This window comes from Elephas maximus, chromosome 23 (genome assembly GCF_024166365.1).
Source record: "Elephas maximus indicus isolate mEleMax1 chromosome 23, mEleMax1 primary haplotype, whole genome shotgun sequence".
Classification (NCBI taxonomy): Eukaryota; Metazoa; Chordata; class Mammalia; order Proboscidea; family Elephantidae; genus Elephas; species Elephas maximus.
This window is the reverse complement of record NC_064841.1, coordinates 10,587,470-10,612,707: the sequence shown is the minus strand read 5'-3', so window position 1 is coordinate 10,612,707 and position 25,238 is coordinate 10,587,470. Positions and strand designations below refer to the sequence as shown.

At 42.5% G+C, this 25,238-nt stretch overlaps 1 protein-coding gene across 1 annotated transcript in view; it reads right to left on the bottom strand.

Annotated features, from left to right (window-relative positions):
* The window catches only part of TM4SF18 (transmembrane 4 L six family member 18), a 53,115-nt gene extending 32,339 nt beyond the window's left edge, over window positions 1-20,776 (bottom strand). Inside the window, exons 1-3 of the mRNA XM_049867500.1 lie at window positions 20,472-20,776; window positions 18,947-19,319; window positions 15,990-16,184 (exon numbers count right to left, since the gene is read on the bottom strand). Coding sequence (XP_049723457.1) covers window positions 15,990-16,071 — 82 coding nt within the window. The 5' untranslated portion in view covers window positions 16,072-16,184; window positions 18,947-19,319; window positions 20,472-20,776. The remainder of the gene's footprint in view (window positions 1-15,989; window positions 16,185-18,946; window positions 19,320-20,471) is intronic.
* Between the last annotated feature and the right edge of the window lie 4,462 nt (window positions 20,777-25,238).

Genomic DNA, 25,238 nt, shown 5'->3' with positions numbered 1-25,238 from the left:
AGAGTGCGGGACAGAGTCTTCAAGGTCAAGAAGGTACCTGGGCAAACTGAGATTCAATCAGAGTTAAGCATTCATTAATAGATAAATGCCATGTGTGAAGCTTGATTGGATCCTTGGTTTGAAATAAAACACTGTGAAATATATTGGGAAGAATTAGGAAAATAGGAATATAGACCGAGTATTAGATGACATTCAGGGTTTGTTGTTAATTTATTTTCGGTGTAATAGTGATGTACCTATGAAGGAGGTTGTTCTAATTTTTAGAATACGCAGATACCTTACTTTGAAATGGTTTAGAAAAAAAAAAGAGAAAAAGGAGAAGAAGAATGGATGTACGGCAGATAGATAAATGAAGCAACTGTGATAAAATATTGAATTTGAATCTGGATGTTCATTCTACTTATTTTTCAATTTTCCTGAAGTTTTGAAAGTTTTCACAAAAAATAGTTGGAAAAAAAAAAAAGTACCCTGCTAGACACTCAATTGTAGAAATGGCAATACCACCCTAAATTCAGAGGATGCTCTCATCTTGAGAATTCAGGGTCGGAGCCCAAACATTAGCATTAGCCTGAACGGAGGCACTGAGTCAGGAAAGAGTGTGGCTCATTCTGCAACTTGGAGCTGGTGGGGCTTGGCTCTGCGTTGAACTATGTGGGCGGGAAGCAAGGGATACGGCTGGGAGGGTGGGTGAGATCAGAGCTCAGAGATGGAAGGGCCTTATAGATGTCAAGCTGAGGAGCTTGGACTTAGTCCTGAGGGAGGCAGAGCCACTAAAGAGTAGAGAGTACTTAAAGACCCATTCGGGCTACAGTTTGAAGAATGGATTAAGCTTTTGGAGGGTCAGTAATTCCATCAAAAATTGTTAGCTGCCATGGAGTCGGTCCACAACTCATGGTGATCCCATGCACAACAGAACCAAACACTGCCCAGTCCTGCGCCATCCTCGTGATGGGTTGTAGATGGGACAATGTTCCAAAACAAAGAGAGCCAGATGCTGGCAAGGATGAAGGGCAATGGGGATTCTCATTTGTTCCTGGTAGGAATGCAGAAGGGTATACTACGGAAGGTAGTTTGGGAGTCTCTTACGAAGTTAAACACATACCATATAACTCAGCAATTCCACTCTAAGGCATGTATTTAAGAAAAATGAAATCATGTCCACACAAAGACATGCACGAGAATGTCTAGAACAGCTTTATTCATAACCACTAAAAACGAGAAACAATCCAAATGTCTGTCAACTAGTGAATGGATAAATACATCGTGCATTCATAAATGGAGTATTAATCAACAACAAATAAGAACGATCTACTCATACGCATGCGAAAGCTGGGCAATGAATAAGAAAGACCGAAGAAGAATTGATGCCTTTGGATTATGGTGTTGGCAAAGAATATTGAATATACCATGGACTGCCAGAAGAACAAACAAATCTGTCTTGGAAGAGTACAGCTAGAATGCTCCTTAAAAGCAAGGATGGTGAGACTTTGTCTCACATACTCTGGGTGTGTTATCACGAGGGACCAGTCCCAGGAGAAGGACATCATGCTTGGCAGAGTACAGGGTCAGCGGAAAAGAGGAAGACCCTCAATGAGGTAGGTTGACACAGTGGCTGCAACAATGAGCTTGAGCATAACAACGGATTGTGAGGATGGCTCAGGACCGGGCAGTGTTTCGTTCTGTTGTACACACAGGGTCACTATGAGTTGGAACTGACTCGATGGCACCTAACAACAACAACAGTAACTGATAGGTACATAAAACAGCACGGATGAATCTCACAAACCTTAAGTGAAAGAAGCCAGACTACGTACAGTATGACTCCACTTAGTTGACATTTGGAAAAAGGCAAAGCTATTGGGACACATGCCAGAGCAGTGGTTACCAGGGGCTGAGATGAGGGAGGGGAAGTTGACTACAAAGGGGTACAGAAAACTTTTTGGGGTAATGGAAATTCTTTGTACAATATTTTCAGTGTGGTAGTTATTACACAACTATATAGGTTTATCAAAATTGTATACCTGAAAAGAAAATTTTACTAATAGAAATTGTCTCAATATACCCGAGTTTAAAAACAGGGGAAAAAAATAATAAGACTTGAGGGCTGATTGGATAGAGAATAGGAAAAGGAAAAGGGACAGATTTTTCGATGATCAAGCGAACGGACATACTAATAAATTAAGTGAAGGTATCAGAGGAATGTACCGATACAAATAGCAAAGTGTTGCAAGAACGAAATGCTAAATCAAGTTACTTCTTGGAGTAATTCAGAATTACTAAACTATTTTCATCTCTTCTTATGCTACTGCTTTAGAAGCTGATTTGGCACAAGAAAATGTGATTAACTTTAAGAAGTATATGACAGATTCTCAAGGAGAAATTACATTTTGAGAACACGGAGAAGGTTTCTGTGTATGTAAGTATGCCTGATAATTTTCCTTAGGGTATATTTTTCATTGATTTTATATGTTCTTTAAATAATTAAAATGTATGCAAATGCTTTCTTATTCTAATTAATGAAAAATATTAAATATTCATTAAAAAATAAAGAATGTGTATACTACGGTGGGCAGGAGCCCTGGTGGGGTAGTGGTTAAGCACTTGGGTGCTAACCAAAAGGTCAGCGGTTCAAACCTACCAGCCCGTTCCGTGGGAGAAAGACGTGGCAGCCTGCTTCCGTAAAGATTGAGAGCTTTGGAAACCCTGTGGGGGTAGTTCTCTGTCCTATAGGGTTGCTGGGAGTTGGAATCGACTTGACGGCAGTGAGTTTGGTTTTGGGGTTTTTATACCGTGGTGGTGGCAGTGGGCATGGAGATGGCCTGGGAGAATTTAAGAAGGCAGACTCTTTCCAGATCTGCTTGCACAAGGACCTACCAGGTAAGGAGTCTAGTATTTGTGAAGAAGAAAGACTATAAATAATCTAAAAAAAAACAAACCAAACCTGCCGCCATTGAGTTGATTCTGATTCATGGAAATCCCACAAGTTATAGAATAGAACTGCTCCATAGAGTTGGTTTTTTTTTTTTACTGTGATCTTTATGGAAGCAGATGGCCAGGCCTTTCTTCCATGGTTCCTCTGAGTGTGTTCAAACCACTGACCTTTAGGGCAGCAGTGGAGCTCAAACCACTTGTACCACCTAGCGACCACTCAGGAATAATCTACCTCCCAATTAACAGAGAGCTGGTTGAAATGATTAAGGCAAATCTACATAACGGAATACTAGGCAACTACACCTACTCCTCACTTATCAACTATTTTGTTTTCTGACATATTTTGCATTTAGGACAAAAGTAAAAAATCTACTGTTCGGCTGTCTTGCACATTAATAACGTACGTCTGGTAGTAACGAGGTGAAGGAGTAACACTGGCTGTGATGATTAAAGTTATGTGTCACCTTGGCTGGGCCATGATTCTCAGTGATTTGGCACTTACGTAATGATGTAATTTGGCAGTTATTTAATGATGTAATCTGGCAGTTACGTAATGATGTAGCTCTGCTCAATTTTGTGATCTGTTGTGGTCATCTTCCATTTTTGCATAACACTGATTTTTGCCTAACAACCTGGTCTTTGGAACCTAACCATGTCAATAAATGAGGAGGGGATATATTGAAAATGAGATAAATATATATGTACTGATATAGAATGATAGCCTAGTTAATAAACACCATGTAGAGTGTAACAAAAGAGGTCTTACACACGTGCGCGTGCACACACACACAGGTTTGCATAGGCATAGAGCACCTCTGAGAAACTATAACAAGAAGATGTTGTATCATGTGGGATCCATTCAGGAGACAGAAACCACACAGCGATTTGAACAAGGAGGATTTAATATAAAGAATGATCAATCACAGGGAATTAATTGTTAAGAGGGAATAAGGTAACTCTAAAGAATAACCTAGTGCTGAGAAGGCTATCCAAGGAAGGAATGAACTGGGAAGGGGAAGCTCTTCAAATCTGGATTCAGACCTTCTTGGAGAGGATGCAGCCCCCAGGATGGTGGAGAATTTTGTTTTTTTATTTTTTATCCTGGGAGCCTTGGTGACACAGTGGTTAAAGAACTTGGCTGCTAACCCAAAGGTCAGTGGTTCGATGTCACCAGGCACTCTGTGGGAAAAAGATGTGTCAGTTTGCTTCTATAAAGATTTACAGCCTTGGAAACCCTACAGGGTCACTCAGCGGCAACAGGTTTGGATTTGGTTTTGTCCATGGTCAGAGTCGGCCCAATTCAACAGTTTGAGAGTCATGGGCCAGGGCTGGCAAGCTGGAAATCCCCCCACTGCGGTACCGGTAGGCTGAGGTTGGCCAGAAGAAACCAGCTGTTGTGGGTGCTGATGACAGTCATCAGCAAGCTGCCTGTGAGGGTGCTATTGATGAGAAGCTGGGTGGACGACTGTCTGTACTCACTGAGAAGCTGCCAGGAAGCTGCCCTCAGGAGTGTCGCTGAACTGGCCACAGGGAAGCCAACTGGGGCTCCTGCAGAGCTCACTCCATCATTGGGTCTTCCAGCACCACACAAGCAAGAACGAAAGCCCACCAGAGCCAGGAAAGAGTTCCCTTTTCTCTTCAGAGTCCCTCTGATGCCCTCTACTGACCAAGTTCTGCATCGTGCCAGCTGGCAAGGGAGAGATGTTTTAGTATCACACGCAAGAAAATGAAGGGTGAATTCGGGGCTGAAAGGCAGTAAGTGCCTAAATGCCAAGCTGATAACAGTTGTAGCTGAGGAGAAAAACTGGTTAGTGAGGCTCAGATGTGAGACAGAAACTTACTTTTCACTGTAAATCTTTTTACTGTTTGAGACAGGGAAGGAGTATTGGGAAATTTCTTTAAGGCATTACATTGAGTTTCATACTGTAAAATAAAAATGATTTTAAAATCGTTTCTAAACAATGACAGTATTGTGCCTGCCATTGTTCTAAATGTTAAATATATTGACTCATTTAATCTTTCCCAAAACAGCTACTATTATTAGACCCATTTTTCTACACAGGAAGAAACTGAGACACAAAGAGGTGAAACTTAGTTTAGATTAGGTAGTAAGTGGCTCAGCTATGACCCTTATAATTTGGGTCCAAAATCTGTGCTCTTAACCATGGCCCCATATGAATTTATGGCGTGTCTAAATGGTTACTATGACATAAAACATAATGAACAATGTGATAGAAATGAATACTGTTCACCAGATATTTCCAGATCTCTGTCTCCGTTTGGGAGTGAGTTGGGTCATGTGACGAATGAGTTGTGTGTGTCATTTCCAGTCAAGCATTTAATTGTTTGTGAGGGACGCTCCATAGCTCTTTCCTCTCTGGCACCAAGGATAGTAATAAAATTGCAGTATAATGAAGAGACTGCATACGCCAACTATAACAGAGCTATAGCATGAGCTATAGCTATAAAAAAATACCAAGAAATAAACCTTTGTTTCTGTAAGCCCTTGATATTTTGATGTTACTTCTTACTGAAGCATCACCTAGTTATCACAATTTATGTTGTAAATTATGTGTTTCTGATTGGAGTAAGTAGCAAAAGACGTGTTTTGAAAAATGCTGAACAAAATATGTTACTCAATCTAGAATGTTTTATCTTGAAAACTTTTGAACTTCAGCAAAATTGAAAGGATAACTGCAACTATCACTGTTTGGCCTTCAGCTGGATTCCTTGGTTGTTCATTTGTCCTTTTTCCTTTATCTTTTATACATACTTTTTTGTGTGTGCATGCTGAACCACTTGGAAGGAAGTTGGAGAAAAACTCAGTAGACATCTTCTAAGAGCAAGGACATTCCCCTACATGACTGTATTACTGTTACTGCAATAATAATAATAATAACAATAGTTTCATGACATTGTAAAAAATACAGCCCACCTTCAAATTTCCCCAATTGTTTCAAAAGGAAACTTTATACTTTTTCTTTCACTGTTAAATAAAGTGTAAGATTTTTTTTTTTTTTTTAATTTGGGATCCAATCAAGAGTCACACATTGCATTTGGTGGCTGTATTTCTTTGGTCTCTCTTGGTATATGTCTGTCCTTTCACTTCTTTATTTTTTTATAAAATCGATTCATTTTGAAAAGTTCTAGTTGTCTTTTAGAATTCTGTATTTGTCTGATTGCTTCGTACTGCTGTCATTTAACTTGTTCTGATAGTTCCTGTATTTCTGATAAACTGGGAGTTAGGTCTAGACACTTGAATAGATTCTGTTACAATATTTTTGGCAAGAACTCATCATAGGTAATGCGTAATTTATTTTGTATCTCCTCAAAAGACACATGATGTCAGGTTGTCTAGCCGCTGATAATGCTAAGTTTGATCACTTGGCTAAGGCAGTGCCTTCCAGATTTCTCAATTGTAAAGATCTTTTTTTCTGTTTGTGTTTTCTTCCTCTTTGAACTAATAAGTAATCTGTGGGTTCCTGTGGTGGCCCAACAGTTTGAGTTCGACTGCTAACCTAAAGGTGCGTGGTTCAATCCCACTTAGCTTTACCATGGAAAAAAGTCCTGACAATCTGCTTCTGTTAAGATTACAGCCATATATATGTACTTTTTTTCTTATTTCTTCTTATATTTTATACAAAGGTAGTATACTAGATGGAGTTCTTTTTATTTTTTTTTTCCCCTCCACTTAACAATAAACCAAAAAAGCCAAACCCAGTGCCATCGAGTCGATTCTGACTCATAGCGACCCTATAGGACAGAGTAGAACTGCCCCATAGAGTTTCCAACAAGCGCCTGGCGGACTCTAACTGCTGACCTTTTGGTTCACAGCCGTAGCACTTAACCACTAGGCCACCAGGGTTTCCATCCTGGAAATCACTTCCTATCAGTTTATAGCAATCTTTCATAGTACTTCATCATGTGGGCATACCGCAGCTTGATTTATTATAGTGGCTTTTGGGTTATTTTTGATAATTGTCTATTACAAATAATATTCTGTTGAAAAACAATGTACACGAGCTGTTTAATATTTGTAGAGATTTTCGTTCAAGTGGTTTCCTTCCTAGAAATAGTTTTCTTGGATCCAAATGGAAACACATAAACAATTTTATTAGACATTGCCAAACTCCTTTCGTCAGGGACCTTTGGCATTTTGCATTCCCACCAGTACTGTGTGACACTGCTTGTTTCTCCACAGGCTTGCCAGCAGAGTGTGTTGTTCAGCTTTTGAATTTTTGCCCATACGAATACATGAGAAGTGGTAACTCTGTGTGGTTTGGATCTGCACTTAGCGCATTATGGGTAAAGTTGAACATCTTTTTACATATTTAAGGGTCATTTGTATATCTCTTTCTATGAACCATCTGTTCATGATTTTTGTCCATTTTTCCTATCAGGTTTTTAGATATTCTTCTTCTTCTTTTTTTTTTTTTTTTTTAGGCACTCTTTAAAAATTAAAGAGATTAGTCCTTTGTCTGCAATTTAAGTTGCAAATATTTTCCACTAGTTTGTCTTCTGACATTGCTTATGATGTTTTATACTGTCATAAAAACCTGTATTTTTATGTGGTGAAATTCATCAGAATTTTTCTATTATTGCTTTAGGGGCTTGAATGATAGCGTTGAAAGATTCTTTCCAAGCTCAGTTATATAGAATTCACCCATGTTTTCTTCTAGTACTTGTATGCCTTTTTATGTTTAGATTGCTGATTCATTCAGAATTTATTCTGTTTTTTTTTTTTTATGGTATGAGGTAGGGATCTATTTTGATCTTTTTGGAGATAGTTATCAGGTTGTCCCTACACCATCTTTAAAAACTTAATATTTTCCCTCATGACCATCTTTATCATTTACTAAGCATCCACATATACTTGAGTCTGTTTTAGAATGCCTAGTTTGTCTACTCATATTCTTAATCATGTGTATTACTTTTCCCTCCCTTTCAAAAAATAATTAAAAAAAAAAAAAGAATGCAGTGTCCATGAGACATGGTGACTAATTGAATGTAGAGGCTGGAATAGAGAAAGCTATCTACGTTGAGTCCCAGACTTCTTTCCTGGATGCCTTTGGTGGGTAGTAAGGCTGTTTGCAAGGAACCCAGATGGTGCAGTGATTAAGCACTGGGCTGCTAATCAAAAGGATGGCTGTTAGAACCTACAAGCTGCTCCACCTTCCATAAAGATTACACGTTGCCACCCAGTCTATTCCGACTCATAGTGACCCCTGTAGGCCAGAGTAGAACTTCCCCATAGCGTTTCTAAGGCTGTAATCTTTTCTTTACAGAGGCAGATGGCCACACCTTTCTCCAGCAGACTGCCACATTTTTCTCCCGTAGAATGGCTGGTGGGTTCCAACTGCTGACCTTTTGGTTAGCAGCTGAGCTCTTAACCACTGCACCACCTGGGTTCACCCATAAAGATTACAAAATTGGAAACCATACGAGGCAGTTCTACTCTGTCCTATAGGGTCGCTATGAGTTGGGATTGACTTAAAGGCAACAGGTTTGGTTTTTGGTTTACAGCTGTTCGCCAGTAAACCAAAAACCAAACCTGTTGCCTCCAAGTTGATTCCAACTCATAGCGACCCTATAGGACAGAGTAGAACTGCCCCATAGGGTTTCCAAGGAGCAGCTGGTGGATTTGAACTTCTGACCTTTTTTGGTCAATAACCAAACTGTTAACCACTGTGCCTCCAGGGCTCCGTTTACCAGTAGGTGAAGAGAGATAAGGGGGAGAAGTAAATCTATGGAAAGTTAGTAACTTGGATTTGGACATGTTGACTCTGAGATCTCTGTAGGTCACTAAGTTGTCTACTACCAAGAAGCACTTGAAAATGAGCTTGGAGACTGTAGAAATGATTGTTTCAGAGCCCTTAGCAAATAGACAGCAGTTGAATCAACGGGTGTGGGTGAGTCTGACCAGGGGAGGACAGAAGAAGAATGTTATAATGTGGGATGGAAACCCTGGGTAACACCAAGGGGTATGCAGAGGAGGAGGGAACTGGGAAAAGGACTGAGAACAAATGGTTAAAGAGATGGGGGAGAACCAAAAGGTAGAAAAAGCGTGGAAATCAAGTGGACAAAATTCGAAGTTTCAGCAGAGTCCAGGACCTTGGGCAGGGCAGGTGAACCAGGGAATCATGTCCTGTTGGCAGCAGCTTGGAGGCTACTACGAACTTTCGCCAGAGAAGTGGTTTCACTTGAAAAGTGAAGGCAGGAGCCAGAGAGAATGTCATCCAAATGCCCCACACCCCAGGGATGGGGACAGGGATGGATTACCCAATAAGCAAAGTACACCCGGGCTTACACAATTTCACCTGTTTTCCACCACATCTTAGAAACCCATGTGAAATTGTGCACTACAGATTAGTTAGTAATTAAGCCCATGTGTACCTTGGTTACTGTAAGTCTGTGTATCTTGTTTACTGGTTAATTCACCCTTGAATGGGGAAACTCATCCATGAATCCATTTCTTGGAGAATTTAGCTTATAGTGAAGTCAAATCTTACTTAGGGGATTCCTGAAAAACAGGGTGAGGGGTACGGGCGTAGGCGTGCCAAAGGGGTGGGTGGAAGCAGGCAAAGGGTGGGGAGAGCTGGTGCCTCAGAGTTAAGCCTTACACACCATGACGTTCTTGCCCCTGTTCAGGTCTTGCCCCCTAGGCAACCACATGGACAAAAACCCATTGCCGTCGAGTCAATTCTGGCAGAGTAGAACTGCCCCATAGGGTTTCCAAGGAGCAGTGGGTGGATTCGAACTGCCGACCCTTTGGTTAGCAGCCTGAGCTCTTAACCACTGTACCACCAGGGCTCCATGAATGTGGACAAAGGCCATGTAAAAAAAAAAGGCAGACACGTCAGAGGAGATGCAAGAGGAGCTGGTGTGAGCTACTCAGGTGTTGGAGAAAGAACATAGACCAGGACATTGCAGCTCGTATCAAGGAGTTTTGACAAGAAGCACAACTGCACCTGGCACTGCATCCTGGGGAAATACTTCGGTAGTTACGTGACACGTGAAACCAAGCACAATTTCTGTCCAAATCTGGTTAAAGTATGGACTGTGTCACACACTCAGGGAACCCTCTAAAAACAAGGGCTGCAGCCTAAATTCCAAATCCAGAGACTGAAATCTTCAGCCTTGCTGAGGGAACACCTCGATCTTTCAATCTGCGTTGTATTGTTTTGTACAGGACATTCCCTGTGCTAGCTTGCGGTGTATAAAACAATCAGCGAAAGAGCTTACATTTGTGTTCATTTTCTATTCCATATTTTTCCCCTGGCTCATGCTTTCCTTCCTTTCCTCAAAACCACTTCCTTTCCAAAAAATAAATCTGTTGGAGATGGGAGAAAAAAAAAATCTTATTTAGGGACTAGGCTTTGAAGTCGAGGTATAAAGAGAGATTTGTGAATAGTCAGGGTCACTCTTGAATGTCTCACATAGCTCACCCATGAAGAACTGTTGGCAGATGGATCTTCCGACAGCAAGTCCAATGTGATAGGACTCTAGAGAGATCCATGTATTTTTGTCTCTGGAATCTTAGGAGGCAAGACACTAACGCCAGGAGGAGCCTGTGATGGTTGAGGTGACCAAGGAAGTGGTGGACTCACATCTATCTCATACTAAGGACACAGTAGAATGGCATTTAAGCTTGTATTGCTCCTCTCCCTCTGCCGGATGCATGGAGTAGGGCTGTGTTAAGTTAAATGCTCGGAGAACGTATTCCATTACGCTCTCAAATATTCCATTTCTGCAACTCTCGGAACATAAAATAGACCGGGACCTGAGAATTTCTTTCACATGTGTGTTTGGAATCTTATTCTCTGCTCCTGGGCATATTGACTGAAAACAGTAGCCAAGTTCATAAAACAATAGCATCCAGGACTATAAATAGCTTAAGGATTTTTTTAACACACAAAGGCAGCACGTGAGCTTTAGAAGATTTACACAATGCTGACGTTGATAATGTGGAAAAGAACAGGGGTCCCTGCAGCCCTCCCTAACGCTGCTCTGCACCTCCTGACACCTTCTCCCATGCCCCGCCTCCTACTCCATTCTCTTGCCCACCACTGTCAGCCACCCATGCTGCCTCTCAGTTACCCAAACCTGCCGAGAGTTTCCTGCAGTCACGACCTGGGCACCTCAGGGGGCTGGGCTCAGGGTGTCCCATGGCCCCTTCATGCAATCTTTCTCTTGTTAGTTGCCATTGAGTCAATTCCCACTCACGACGATTGCAGGGAGCAGAGTGGAACTGCTCTATAGGGCATTCAAGGCTGTGACTTTTCAGAAGCAGATCGCCAGGCTTGTCTTCTGAGGGGTTTCTGGGTGGGTTCAACCACCAACTTTGAGGCTAATAGTTGAGCGCTTAACTATTTGTGCCACCAGGGACTCCAAGGCAATCTTCCTAACCAGCCAAAGAGCAAATCATTGCTATTAAATATTATGTCTAACATCTAAATATTATTTCTAATTTAGCCATATTGAGGCTCTGCTCTAACCACTCTTGGAGTGTAGACTTTCGAAGTGGGTATTTCAGTGTTAAATTAGCACCACTGAGATGTAGGTTGGAGCCCTGATGGCACAGTGGTTAAGAGCTCAGCCGCTAACCAAAAGGGTGGTGGTTCAAATCTAATAGCCACTCCTTGGAAACCCTATGGGTCAGTTCTACTCTGTCCTATAGGGTCACTCTAACTCGGAACTGACTCAGCGGCACCTAACAACAAGATGTAGATCAAGTTCATTACACCCCAAGGTCTGTCAATAGCGATGCATCTTTAAGTAGATTGCGGATGACATACCCTTGGTTAAAAAGTGTATTTTATTTATTTATTTTTATTGTACTCTAGATGAAGTTTTACAGAGCAAACTAGTTTCTCATTAAACAACTAATACACCTATTGTTTTGTGACATTGGTTGCTAACCGTGCAATGTGTCAACACTCTCCCCCTCCCAACCTTGGGTTCCCCATTTTCATTCGTCCAGCTTTCCCATCCCCTCCTGCTGTCTTGTCCTTGCCCCTGGGCTGCTGTGCCCATTTAGTCTCGTATACATGGTTGAGCTACATGTATTACTGTTTGCTTTATGGGCCTTTCTAATCTTTGGCTGAAGGGTGAACCTCGGGAGTGACCTCAGTACTGAGTTAAAAGGGTGTCTGGGTGCCATACTCTTGGAGTTCCTCTAGTGTCTGTCAGACCGGTAAGTCTGGTCTTTTGTTGTGAGTTTGAATTTTGTTCTACATTTTTCTCCAGCTCCGTCTGGGATCCTCTATTATGATCCCCGTCAGAGTAGTCAGTGGTGGTAGCCGGGCACCATCTAACTGTGCCGGACCCAGTCTGGTGGAGGTTGTGGTAGTTGTGGTCTATTAGTCCTTTGGACTAATCTTTCCCTTGTGTCTTTGGTTTTCTTCATTCTCCCTTGCTAAAAGTATATTTTATTTAACACTTACATGGTGTTCCCTATATGTTATATGTTCCAGATACTGTTTTAAGCATTTTACAAATATTAACTCATTTAATCTTTATAACAACCAGTGAAGTAGGCACTATCATTACCTCAATTTGATGAAAACTGAAGCACAGAGGGGTTAAATTACTTGTTCAGCATTACTCATCTTGTAAAAGTTAGGAGCCAGGATTCACACTGGGTGAGGTGGCTCTAGATGGAATCTATGTTCCAGGTAGGGTTTCAAACCAGGCTGACTGAGTTCAAACCCCTGCTGAGAATTTGCCTTTCTCACAAGTTCTTCGCTGAGAATTTGCATTTCCATCCCAGATATACAGAATCAGAATCTACATTTTAACAAGATCCCAAGGTGATTCTTATGTATAACTTCCTGGGAACTTGTTAGAAATGCAAATTATCAACAGAGGTTTGAGCCAGACCAAGCTGGTTCAAGGCCTTAATTTGATTCCATTCATAGAGTATTTTACAGCTTACAAAATGCTTTACTGACATTCTCAACTCCACAAACACACAAGTAACAAAACCAAAACCAGAGAAGCAAAGGGACTTGCCCGTGGTCTCTTGGCCAGGCTATGGCAGAGCTGTTATTGGAGTCTACATTTCTAACTCCAGCTCAAGTTGCCAGCTGAGGGACACACTCTGGGACTGTAAGGAGTCACACAAATGCCTCACAGGGTTAGAATTATAGCAGCCTCTGTCAATTTTTAGCACTAGTTGGTGGAAGTGATTCCCTTTTTCACTGGCTGTTTCCAAGACAACTTGTAGCTCGAATACTGGTGTGGAAGGAGGGCTGTCCTCATCAGTAACTGCCCTGGTTGTGACTTAAGGGCAGATCAGCTTACGTTCTTATTCAGTTAGACCAGTGGGTTTTGACACTCGATGCACACCCAATTCACAACTAAAAATCCTGAAGTTCCGGCAGTACTTTGCACCAATTGCACCAAACTTTTGGGGGGTTGTGTCTGGGCATCTGTTTGTTAAAACTCCTTGGGTAATTCTAGTGTGCAACTGAAGTTGAAAACCAGAGCTTTAGAGAAATAGGGTAAATCTCATCTGATCTAAACCTGCAACTTGTGTTGTATGGATCAGCTCTTATTTGAGCATGGAGCCCAAATAACATAGCTGCTACATGGTGGAACTGGGACTCAAGCTCAGTAGTCCTGACTCTGAAGTCCCTGGGTGGCACCAGTGGTTAGGCACTCGGCAACTAACTGAAAGGGTGGTGGTTTGAATCCACCAGGAAGTACGTTGGAAGAAAGGCCTGGAGATCTGTTTCCAAAAGGTCACAGTTCCGAAAACTCTATGGAGCAGTTCTACTCTGCATACATGGGGTCACCAAGAGCCAGAGATGACATGACAGCAACTACTAAAACTAGTCTTAACTCCAAAAACAAACTTAACTTCGGAGTAGCCTTGCCTCCCATGTGAATTACTGATTCCACAGGCTTGTTCTTTGCTTGGTCATTGACATTTATCTGCTTTATGCCTCTCAAAATCTGTGATGGCACCTGAGACTTTCCTCCTTTCTGAGGAACATCTGCCTTTGAGTTGGTTCCGACTCAAAGTGACCCTATAGGACACAGTAGAACTGCCCCATAGGGTTTCCAAGGCTGTAATTCTTTACTGAAGCAGACTGCCACATCTTTCTTCTGTGGAGTGGCTGGTGGGTTCTAACAGCTGACTTTTCGGTTAGCAACCGAGTGCTTTATCTGATCTTTTAGCATCCTGTAATTCTTTTCTGGCAAACAGACTTCTTACTGCAGGTGTTCTGTTTATTGCTATGTCTTCAATGCCCAGAACTCTGCCTCATACATAATAGGGCTCACACACAACTTATTGTTTGAATGAATGACATACTAATCCATGTGGACTATAGCCATTTGACTAACTTACAAAATGGTCATTTTTTTTTTGTATATGAATAAATGCTTTGAGAAATCAAAAGTGTGGTGCTCAGCTAGAAGTAAAACAAAACATTTAATCAACTAGAAATCCACAGTGAGTGGTAGCGTTAATAACTTTCCTAGATTTTTGAAAAATCAGTTACGAATTTTCTACTTAAGCTGTAGACAGTTGAGCTGAAAAAATGCCAGTTAGCTCCATTTGCAATTCAAAAACTGGACCTTCCCACTCTTCCCTCTTTTTCCTTTTCATAAAACCAAATTAGCATCCCTTGCAACCAAGGAGGAAGCAAATCTTGTGTTCAGTGGCCTGGAGCAGGCAAAGTGCTCAGAGGCTTCAGCGACCTGCAAGAGTTAGCTGTGTGGTCCCCTCATTTAACTGTCTGCCAAAATTATGTAGATATAAATTTTTGGAAATGTAAGTAAAATCTATAACATTTATTTTGGAATGTATCTAACCAGATGAACCATTCCAACAACTCAAGGTACTAATACTGCCCAAAATCTCTTTAGCCCCACTTGCCCTCACCAGGTCAGTGTCTCTTTCTTGAGGCCAAAACACCAAATTGAACCCACTGCCGTGGAGTCGATTCAACTCATAGTGACCCTATAGGATAGAGTAGAACTGCACCATACCCCATATGGTTTCCAAGGCTGTGAAACTTTATGGAAGTGACTGCCATATCTCTCTCCCGCAGTGCGGCTGATGGCTTTGAACTGCCGACCTTTTGGTTAGCAGCCGAGCACTTTAATAACTGCACCACCAGAGCTTATACACACACATACACATATATGTATACATATGTGTATATATGTATGGGCAGATTACCCAATAAGCAGGGTATGCATGGGCTTACTTGTTTTTATTTACTAATCTATAGCGAACAATTTCACATTTTTTCACCACATCAGAGATTCTGCTTCTCGGTATGACTGGCACCTGTCTCTCTCTCAACCCACAGTGCCTTCCTACAGAATCAAAGCCTCTTTTCACATTTACAATCCCTGTTGGGGCAGATGACTCAGTAAGCAAGGTAAGCACAGGCTTACTTTCACTTAATTTACTAATCCGTAATTGAACAATTTCACATGAGTTTCACTTTGATGTGGTATGGTGAAACAACCCATGTGAAACAGGATTTGGTTTTTTAGGTTTACATTTATATATAAAACCCGTTGCCTTCGAGTCGATTCAACCATATAGGACAGAGTAGAACTGCCCATAGAGTTTCCAAGGAGCAGTTGGTGGATTTGAATTGTCCACCTTTTGACCAGCAGCCAATCTCTTAACTACTGAGACTCCATATATATATATATATACATATATATGTAAAAATGTAAATGCCACAATAGTTAAGCACTCAGCTGCTAACTGAAAGGTTGGTAGACCAAATCCACCCAGCATCTCTGTGGAAGAAAGACCTGGCAATCTGCTTCTGTAAAGATTACTGCCAGGAAAACCCTATAGAACAGCTCCACTCTGTCACATGCGGTCACTATGAGTCAAAATGACTCAACCACACCTAACAACAACAGCTACGATGCCATGTTTGTTGAGAATGGAGTGAGCCTGACCAAGTCAGGGGGAAAGAGGGACTGAGGGCCCTGGCTCTGAGCCCAGTGTTCTTCCTGCAAGGCAATGCTGCTGCGTCCCCATCTCTGGAGACAGCACCACGCTGGGAAGGCCAAGGAGTTACCTGGAGGCTGGGTGGGATCTGGGAACGAGTCACGGTGAGGAGTCAAAGCAAGCCCCTGGGCATCTGCTCTGGTTTTCTTCATTCACCACGGAATGCCAATGCCTTCGATCAGGGGAGGCTGAGTTCAGCTCCGTCCTTTCCACATTACTCTCCATCCCAGGAACAAAGTACTCTCGTGTGGGGTTCCCACAAAGTCTGCATACGGCAAACAAGTATTATCGTTTTGGCCACCTGGACTCCCTTTTTTCTTTCCTTTGGGGAACTGCCGTCTAACGTTCCATGTGATCCTGGGGTAGACACATAGCCCATGTCTACGCAGTCAAAATATCCCAAGTCTAGGCCCAGCAGGGAAATTAGGGTCCTTTCATGGAGTTTTATTTTGGACACTGGGAGAGACAAGCCCTCTTTCCTATGGCTTCACTAAGCTGAAATGACAAGTGACTTATGCCAGGAATTGCTTGAGGCTATGTATCCTCTCCATATCCTGCCACAAAGAGGAAGCTCTTCTGCGATAAGAGGAGACTGACAGTCCAGGAAATGAAGAGGCAGGAGATGAGAGAAAGAAAGAAAACAAAAGTGAGTAGACAGCTTTGCTGGAGGCCTGGAGAAGTCCCTTGAACTTCTTAGTGGTGCTGGAGTTGAGATTCTGTCCTATTTAATTGAAAAAGTTCTTTCCGATGTAGCTTTCACTCTATCAAAACATATCTATGCTGGGCTGTGTTTGTTAAAGGCTGCATTCATGAGACAGCTGCACAGCTACCCTGTGCTGGGGGCAGGTGTGAGCGTGTCAAGCCCCCAGCTATCATATTGGCATCATCTGCCTCTCTGGAGACCATGCTAGGTACATAGTAGGTGCTCCCACATGCTTTAAAGTGGGTAACACCCCATCCCAGAAGCCCTCCAACTGCTCTTTTCTATACAACCCACACCTCCTTCCTTCTTCCCTAAGAGTAACCACCATCCTGACATTTATAGTAATAGTAATCATTTCCTTACTTTTCTTTATAGTTCTTGTCTTGGGCTGGGTTCTCTAGAGAGGCAAAACCAGTGAAGTGTGGATATATACACATATATATCGAGAAAGGGAGAAAGAGAGAGGGAGAGATTTACATGAAGGAAATGGCTCATGCAGTTGTAGAGGTTGGAAAGTCCCATGTCTGTGTGTCAGACTGGAGGCTTCTCCTGACCCATGTAGCTTCAGGGGCTGGCAAATCCAAGATAACAGGCCTCTGGCTCACAGACTCTGGAGGGTGATGAATCCCAAGATCAGTAGGTAAGCTGCTAGCTCAAGTCCCAAGAACCAGAGGTCAGATGAACAGGAGCCAGTGGCAGGATCCAGAGTCTTGCCAGAATGCCCACCTATATTGGATGCAGGCCATACTCCCAAGGAAACTCCCTTTCAACTGATTTGCTGCTCACAGCAGATCCCATCATGGAGGTGATCACATTGTATCAGATGTCATCATGAAAGTGATCACATCATTATATGACTGTCAAACTACTTCATAACTGCCAAACCACTGAGAATCATGGCCCAGCCAAGGTGGCACACAGTCTTAATGATCACAGTTGTATTACCCAAGAGCATCTTCAAACACTATTATTTAGTGTTTTTTTTTTTTTTTTTTTTTTGCATATGTCTTACTCTAAATGAGTGAGTTTTACAGTGGACCGTGGTTCTCAAACTTGAGTATGCATCAAAATCACCTGGAGAGTTTACTGAAACACACTTTGCTGATTCCACTTCTATGAAATATCTAAAAGGGGTAACTACATAGAATCCAATGTAGGTGAGTGGTTACCAGGGCCTGGGAAGAGGAGAGAATGAGGAGTTATTGCTGAATGGATACCAGTTTTTGTTAGGGGTGATGAAAAATTTTAGAAACAGTGGTGATGGCTGTACAGCATTGTGAATGCAATTAATGTCAGTGAATCATACACTTAGAAATGGTGAAAATGGTAAATTTTATACATATTTTACCACAATTAAAAAAGTAAACAAACAAACAAACTGCAAATTAAGCTACTATTTCCCTCCCCTTCTTCCTTCCTGGGCTGCCTCACATCAGATCCAGGAGAAGTGAGATGCAGTCTGCACTCAAAAGCATCCAAATGAAAACATAAGTTCTTTTCTTTGGTGGTGATGTATTAAAACAAGATCATAAATACAAAAACAAACAAACAACAACAACATCCCTGAAAAACCCAGGAATGGCTCCCACCCTGAGTTTCTCATTCAGTAGATCTGAAGTAAGGACTGAAAATTTGCATTTCTAAGAAATCCTCCAGTGACGCTGATGCTGTTGGGCCAGGAAGTGGCTTTGAGGACCGCTGATTTAGTGTAGGTGGAATTATCTCAAGGGCTGCCCTAAATTCGCCTTCAGAATAACTAGGTTCCTTATGCCAAATAATACTTTGGCAACCAGGGTTAGACGGTTCCAGAGTTTCACAACACATGTGTTTATTCTTTCTAGTACCCTGGCAGATGATGGTTTGCTCAGCCCTCAGTCCCCTTGTAACCAACCGTAAAGCACCTAGGACTGAGATCCTCTGAGCTCTTGGAGATTTAAAGCTCCCAGTTTGTGCTAAACCACTGCTCTACGAAGTTTGGAAGCAGTGAGGTGGTTGCGTTCTCCTGGGTGGCAGTTTGGATGTATTCCTTTCAAAAGCGAGATAGGTAAAAATCCAAAGATCCTTCATCTTGTAGACAAGCCAGATGGATGCTCTCCATCCAGGGCCAGCCATAACAAACAGTCAAACATAAAATATTCTCCTCAACATCCTCCCACCGTCATTCCAGCTGCCCGGCAGCTATACTGCTGTGCAGACTGAAACCGATGAGTTTGATGGTGACACAAACCCAAATGTAGACTCAGTCTAGTCCAATCACTTTCACAAGAGGTAAAAAGGAAAGTGCTAATAAGGTAGTACAGGGGAAAGGAACTAATGTTTCTTACCTTCTTTACATCACTCAACGTCTTGGGTGCTGTGGTAGCCAGAGTCCAAGATGACCTCCAATAATCCCCATCTTCTGTGTAGTCCTCTCTCATTTTGTATCTTGTACCACAGTTGATCTGTGTGACCAATTGAGTACAGCAGAAATGATGGCGTGCCACTTCTGAGATTTGGTCAGATTGGGTCTTCTGTCCTGGTGTCTCCTTGTCTCTTTCTCTCTCTGCTTCTCCCTCTTCTTCTCTCTCTCTCTCATCACTTGCTCCGGGGGAAGCCAGTGGCCATGTTGTGAGCAAACCTATGGAGAGGCCCACACTGCAAAGAACTGAAGCCTCGTGCCAATAGCCATGAACGATCTTGGATGTGGGTCCTCAGAACCTGTGAGAAAATAAATGTGTGCTAGTTTAAGCTGCTACATTTGGGGATAATTTGTTAGGTTTCTGTAAATAAAAAATACAGATGTTTTTCCATTGTCAACCCATTTAAGTCTCAAATGACACTGAGGGGTCATTATTGCCATATTTCACTAAATATAAGATACCATCAACTTGAAAATACCACATTTATTCTAAGAATCATTTTTTTTAAAATGCTGCTAATTAAGCTATGACATGTCTTCAGTTGTAAGATGCACTCCAATTTCAGAGATGTGACTGTAAAAACTGTGCATCACTTTATAGCAGGGATTTCTTCTCATGCACGAGGGAAATGAAAGCTTTCTTCTTCAGCCCTGTTATTCAGCGTACTATGGAGCCCAAAAACCCAAACCCACTGCTGTTCAGTAGATTCCTTTTCCATAGGGTTTCTGATTCCAACTGCCCATAGTGTTCCCAAGGCTGTAAAAGTTTACAGAAGCAGACTGCTACAACTTTCTCCCACATGGCATGGAGTAGCCACTCTACATCTGCCTATTGAGAGGTTTTGTTTGGAATGTTGTTTTTGTTGGGTGCTGTCAAATTGATTCCAACTCATAGTGACCCTATATAATGGACTAGAACTGCCCCTTAGGGTTTCCCAGATTGTAATCTTTACGGAAGCAGATCAGTAGATCTTTTCTCCAGTAGAGAAAAGGGGGTTTGAACCGCCAACCTTTCGGTTAGCAGCCAAGCTCTTAACCATTGTGTTAAGGTGGGCTCCTTAGAGAAGTTTAATGTCCAGATTGACATAACATGACTTCAAGGGCAAACCTGCACTCAGCATAAATCTTGTTCTTAAGTATAAATTGATATGAGAAATTGTTTAAAGGTGTACCCCATAACCCTATTGCCATTGAGTCAATTCTGCCTCATAGCAGCCCTATAGGACAGAGTAGAAGTGCCCTATAGTGTTTCCAAGGTGCACCTGGTGGATTCAAACTGCTGACGTTTTGGTTAGCAGCCATAGCACTTAACCACTGCACCACCAGGGTTTCTGTTCAAAGGTGTAAGTTGTCCTAATTCTCACATTGGCCAAAGGAAGGACCCTTCGTGGATTCTAAATCACCACTAGCCTCTACATCTCCTCTGTCCTAAGTGCAAATGTAATACATACGTGGTCCTATGAAAATCAGCCCTAGGCGGCACCCAGCTCCTACAAAGAGCTGATGTTGAGTGCTCTGTGCCAGCATCCTCTCACGCTTTATCTCAGCCAGGCATTATCATTCCCACTGGGCAAACAGGAGCTGAAAGACATTAAGAAACTTGCTTAAAATAACGAAACTAGAAAGCGACAAAGGCTGGAGATCCGCCGGTCTGTTCTTACTGCCACCTTTCCCACGTTACCGCATCTTCACTAAAAGACGGTGGTGTGGCCTGTCTCCTGAACCTAAACAATAGTCATAGTAAACAGGCAAAATCCTGTGAGAGTTTTTGTGCCTCTGAATAGGCCATTTACATGAATAACATCCAGCCTTTCATGTTGGGAATGCAGAGGGTTTCATAAACATTATCTCATTGGTCCTCTTAGCACCAGACATTCTCAAACAAATGAGTTAATGTTTGCAGAAAGTCCTTGAGATCTGAAGATTGTAGGCATGGTGAACATGCAGTGTTGTCCTTACGCTGCACAGCTGTCACAGAGTCACAGCCTCAGAGAGCCTTGCTCCTGGGAAAATATTGGATCTTCCGAGTCATGGAGGTGGAAGCAGGGGTGGGAAGTGGAGGGCCCAACAAAGCAGTCTCTGGCTTTGAGATGGAGTAAGTCTGTAAAGCAAAGGTGGCAAATTGAATTCCACTGGCAACTCAGATCAGTTATTGGTACTTGCCTGGAAGGTTCAGTGAGAAGGATTCTGAGGCCATGTCTGGGCTCATTGGGAAAGAGTTCTGGGAGTAATTAGTGACGTCTGCCATGGGTGCAAGAGTATTGGGTTTGAAACATATATTCCAGGAATTTACCCTTCTTAGTTTGGGAGCAATGAACCTCAACCCTGGCTGCCTATCAGAATCATCAAGAGTCTTTAAAATGTACTAGCATCCAGGTCACACCCTAGAGCAACTGAATCAGGATTTCAGGGGGTGGGACCGGGCCATCTGTAAATTTTTTTAAGTATCCCAGGTGATTCTAGTTGGCACTGAGGTCTAAAATCCACTGCTAGAAAGGGATCACCTTCTAGGGTCGTAGTTATCAGCCTTGGCTCCATATTGGGATTGCATGGGAGTATTTCAAAGACTTCCTGATGTCTGGGACTGATTTAGTTGACATGGGGTGTGGCCTGAGCATTGGGAAATTTGAAAGCTACCAGATGATTTTAACCTAAAGCCAGAGTTGTGATCCTCTTGTTCTAAGAGATGAAAGGAAGAAGAAAGTATATGAGAAGTTCTTCACATGGTTGAGTGGGTGGCTATTTAATCCAAAAGTTCATGACTTGGGTGATGAAAGGAAAGATCAGGCAACAGCTAAAAAAGGAGTATGAAAATATAATACTGTTCTAATCTTTTCCTTCATGGCCAAAATAATAATATCTGATGCAAAACTTTACAGTTTATAGGATCTAATTTAACTTAACCATCATGACAGTGGAATAATAATATCTGATGCAAAACTTTACAGTTTACAGGATCTAATTTAACTTAAGCATCATGACAGTGGTTAAAAAACAAAACAAAACACTTGCTATCAAGTCAATTCTGACTCATGGTGACCCCATGTGTGTCAGAGAAGAACTGTGCTTCATAGCGTTTTCAATAGTTGATTTTTTGGAAATTGATCATCAGGCCTTACCTCCGAGGAGCCTCTAGGTGAACTTGAATCATATCATAAATCTTTTGGTCAGTACCCAAGCATGTTAACTGTTTGCCAACCATGTACCAAAAACAAACATGTTGCCGTCAACTCTGACTCCTAGCAACCCTATAGGACAGAGTAGAACGGCCCCACACAGTTTCCAAGGCTGTAATCTTCATGGAAGCAGACCGCCACGTCTTTCTCCCACGGAGCTGCTGATCGGTGTAATGGATGACCATTGAGCTATCGGCCAGACACTTCAACCACTGTGCAACCAGGGCTCCCCAATAAACAGGGTACCAAAACCCAAACCTGTTCTGTCAAGTCATTTCTGACTCCTAATGACCCTATATGAGCAGAGTTGAGTAGAACTGTCCCATAGGGTTTCCAAGGATGACCTGCCGACCTTTTGGTTAGCAGCCTGTGCTTTTAACCACTGCACCACTAGGGCTCCCTGATATTATCATCTCTACTTTACAAGGTTGGAAACTGAGGCTCTGAGAAAAAAGTCACCAGTCTAAGATCAACAGCTGTTATGGATTGAATTGTGTCCCCGCAAAATGTGTGTCAGCTTGGCTAGGCCATGATTCCCAGGATTGTGTGAATGTCCACCATTTTGTCATCTGATGTGATTTTCCTATGTGTTGAAAATCCTACCTCTCTGATGTTAATGAGGCAGGATGAGAGGTAGTTATGTTAATGAGGCCAGACTCACTCTACACTCTTAGGTATTGTCTTAAATCAATCTCTTTTTAGATATAAAAGAGGGAAGTGAGGGAGATACAGGGGGACCTCATTACTACCAACAAGAAGAGCTAGGAACACAGGGTCCCTGCAATGAGAAGCTCCAAGACCAGGGAAAGATTGATGACAGGGCCGTTCCTCCAGGGCTGACAGAGAAAGCCTTCCCTTGGAGCTGGCCCCCTGAATTCAGACTTCTAGCCTCCTAGACTGTGAAAGAATAAATTTATCTTTGTTAAAGCCATCCACTTGTGCTATTTCTGTTATAGCAGCACTAGATAACTGAGACAACATCCATGACCCAAACCCAGGGCTTCTGAGAGAAGCCAAGCACTCTTTCTATGGTTCTCAGATACTCAAATGTGCTTACCAAATAAGAGTACAGTTGTCACTTAATTCTCTTTGGCATTAAAGGGAGAATGATTCCCAAAGAAAAAAGAAAACTTCAAAAAGGCAAATGAGAGTACCACCTAATTGTGGTCTTTGGGGACTGTTTAGTCAAGGGAGCTTCTGCAGCCCCCCTCATTCTTACTTTTTGTACCTAAGTGCCATCCTCCCTTTTGGCGTGTCTCCACAAACCAGTGAATCTTGATGTCCTCACGTACACAGGGTGCCCTGACAGCATGGACATGGATACTTCTCCCATTACCCAAGATGAGATGCACCAGCACCTCCGCTGTGAAGCTTCCCTGGGCCAAAGAAATGCCCAAGTGCTCACAGGTTATCTGACTCACAGAAGACTCTGGGTTTCTGGTCAGGGACACTGATGACTGAATCACGTTCCAGAAACTGGTGATTTACTAGTATGTCATTTCATTTCTGTCTCTTTCCAAATCACTGACCCTGTATCTAAAGGCTCAAGCTTTGCCCACCCTAACTCCATAGCAAGTCCTTGCCTCCAACACCTCTATGCCCACAAATGGGAGAAGAAAGTGGATGCACGGGCAAATGCATATGGAAGTGGCCTTCAATTTTTATAGGGGTTTGCAGGTTACATATACTCTTGCCTACACTCATGTTCAAATACGTCCCTGACAAACACATTGGAACTCAGAAACGAAGTCGGTTGTTGTTGTTCGGTGCTGTTGAGTTGGTTCCAACTCATAGCTACCCCATGTTCAACAGAAGGAAACACTGCCTGGTCCTGTTGCATTCTCAGAATCCTTGTTATGCTTGACCCCTTTTTACAGTGACTGTGTCAATCCATCTCATTGAGGGATTTTTCTCTGACCTTCTATTTTACCAAGCATGATGTCCTTCTCCAGGAACTAATCTCTCCTAATCCCTGATAACCTGCTAACATGCCCAAAGTATGTGAGACAAAGTCTCACCATCTTTGCCTCTAAGGAGTCCTTAGTAAAACTGTAGGTCTCCTATGACAGATTTTTTCATTCTTATGGCAGCCTGTGGTATATTCAATATTCTTCACCAACGCTATAATTCAAAGGCATCAATAGCAGCAGAATTCGGGTAGGAGAGCTAAATTACAGGCATTTTTAGTTACCACAGTGACTGGTGCTTACAATTGATATAGTTGATGAAGGCCATTTCCCTGGACCCGTCCTACCCCTACCCTTGCCCTCATCCCTAGCATAAATGAAAAATTCTAGCCATCATACCATTCTCCACTAAGAATTGGGAAAATCCCATTGTTACTTGATTGTGGTAGTGGAACATGTATGGCTGACCTTTGGAGCCCTAGTGTTTGAGGTACGCCCAGGGCCAAAAAGGAGGTGAGGGAAGAGGTAATAGATAACTTCAATTCACCATGAAAATAAAATTTCCATTTAGTTGGCTTTTCTGAGGTCAAGAGAAGCAGCATGGCGGTGATCTGGAGCTTCCTCGTCTCCCCAGTGTCTATGTGTTCTGATTGTGTACAGATCAGATGACTATGCCACTTCCCTAATGGCATCTCCCTGGGAATATATCCTCACACTGGCCGACAAGGACCTAAGTGATCTGGCTCCTGTCTGCCTCTCTGAGCACAGCTCTTACAGCTCTCCCCAGCCCTCACCTTCTCTGCACTCCATTCACAAGGAGATGCTGTTCTGATTGTCCAGCACACCCAGCCCTTCTCTGACTTTGAGCTTTTGCTCTTGCTATTTCCTCTGCCTGGAATGCTTCTACCCCTAGATCTTTACATGACTGGCTCTTTCTCCTGCTCTCTTGAACATTTCTTCGACGAAGAGAAGTTCAATAAATTGTCATTGAGCACCTATTATGTGCCAGGCATTGTGCTAGGAGCTGGGAATACAACTGTGAGCAAACAGTCCAGGTTTTTGCTCTCATGGAATTTAGAAAATTTTGTTTAGCACCTTGGGCAGGGCGTGGTACACAATGAAAAAAAAAAAATGA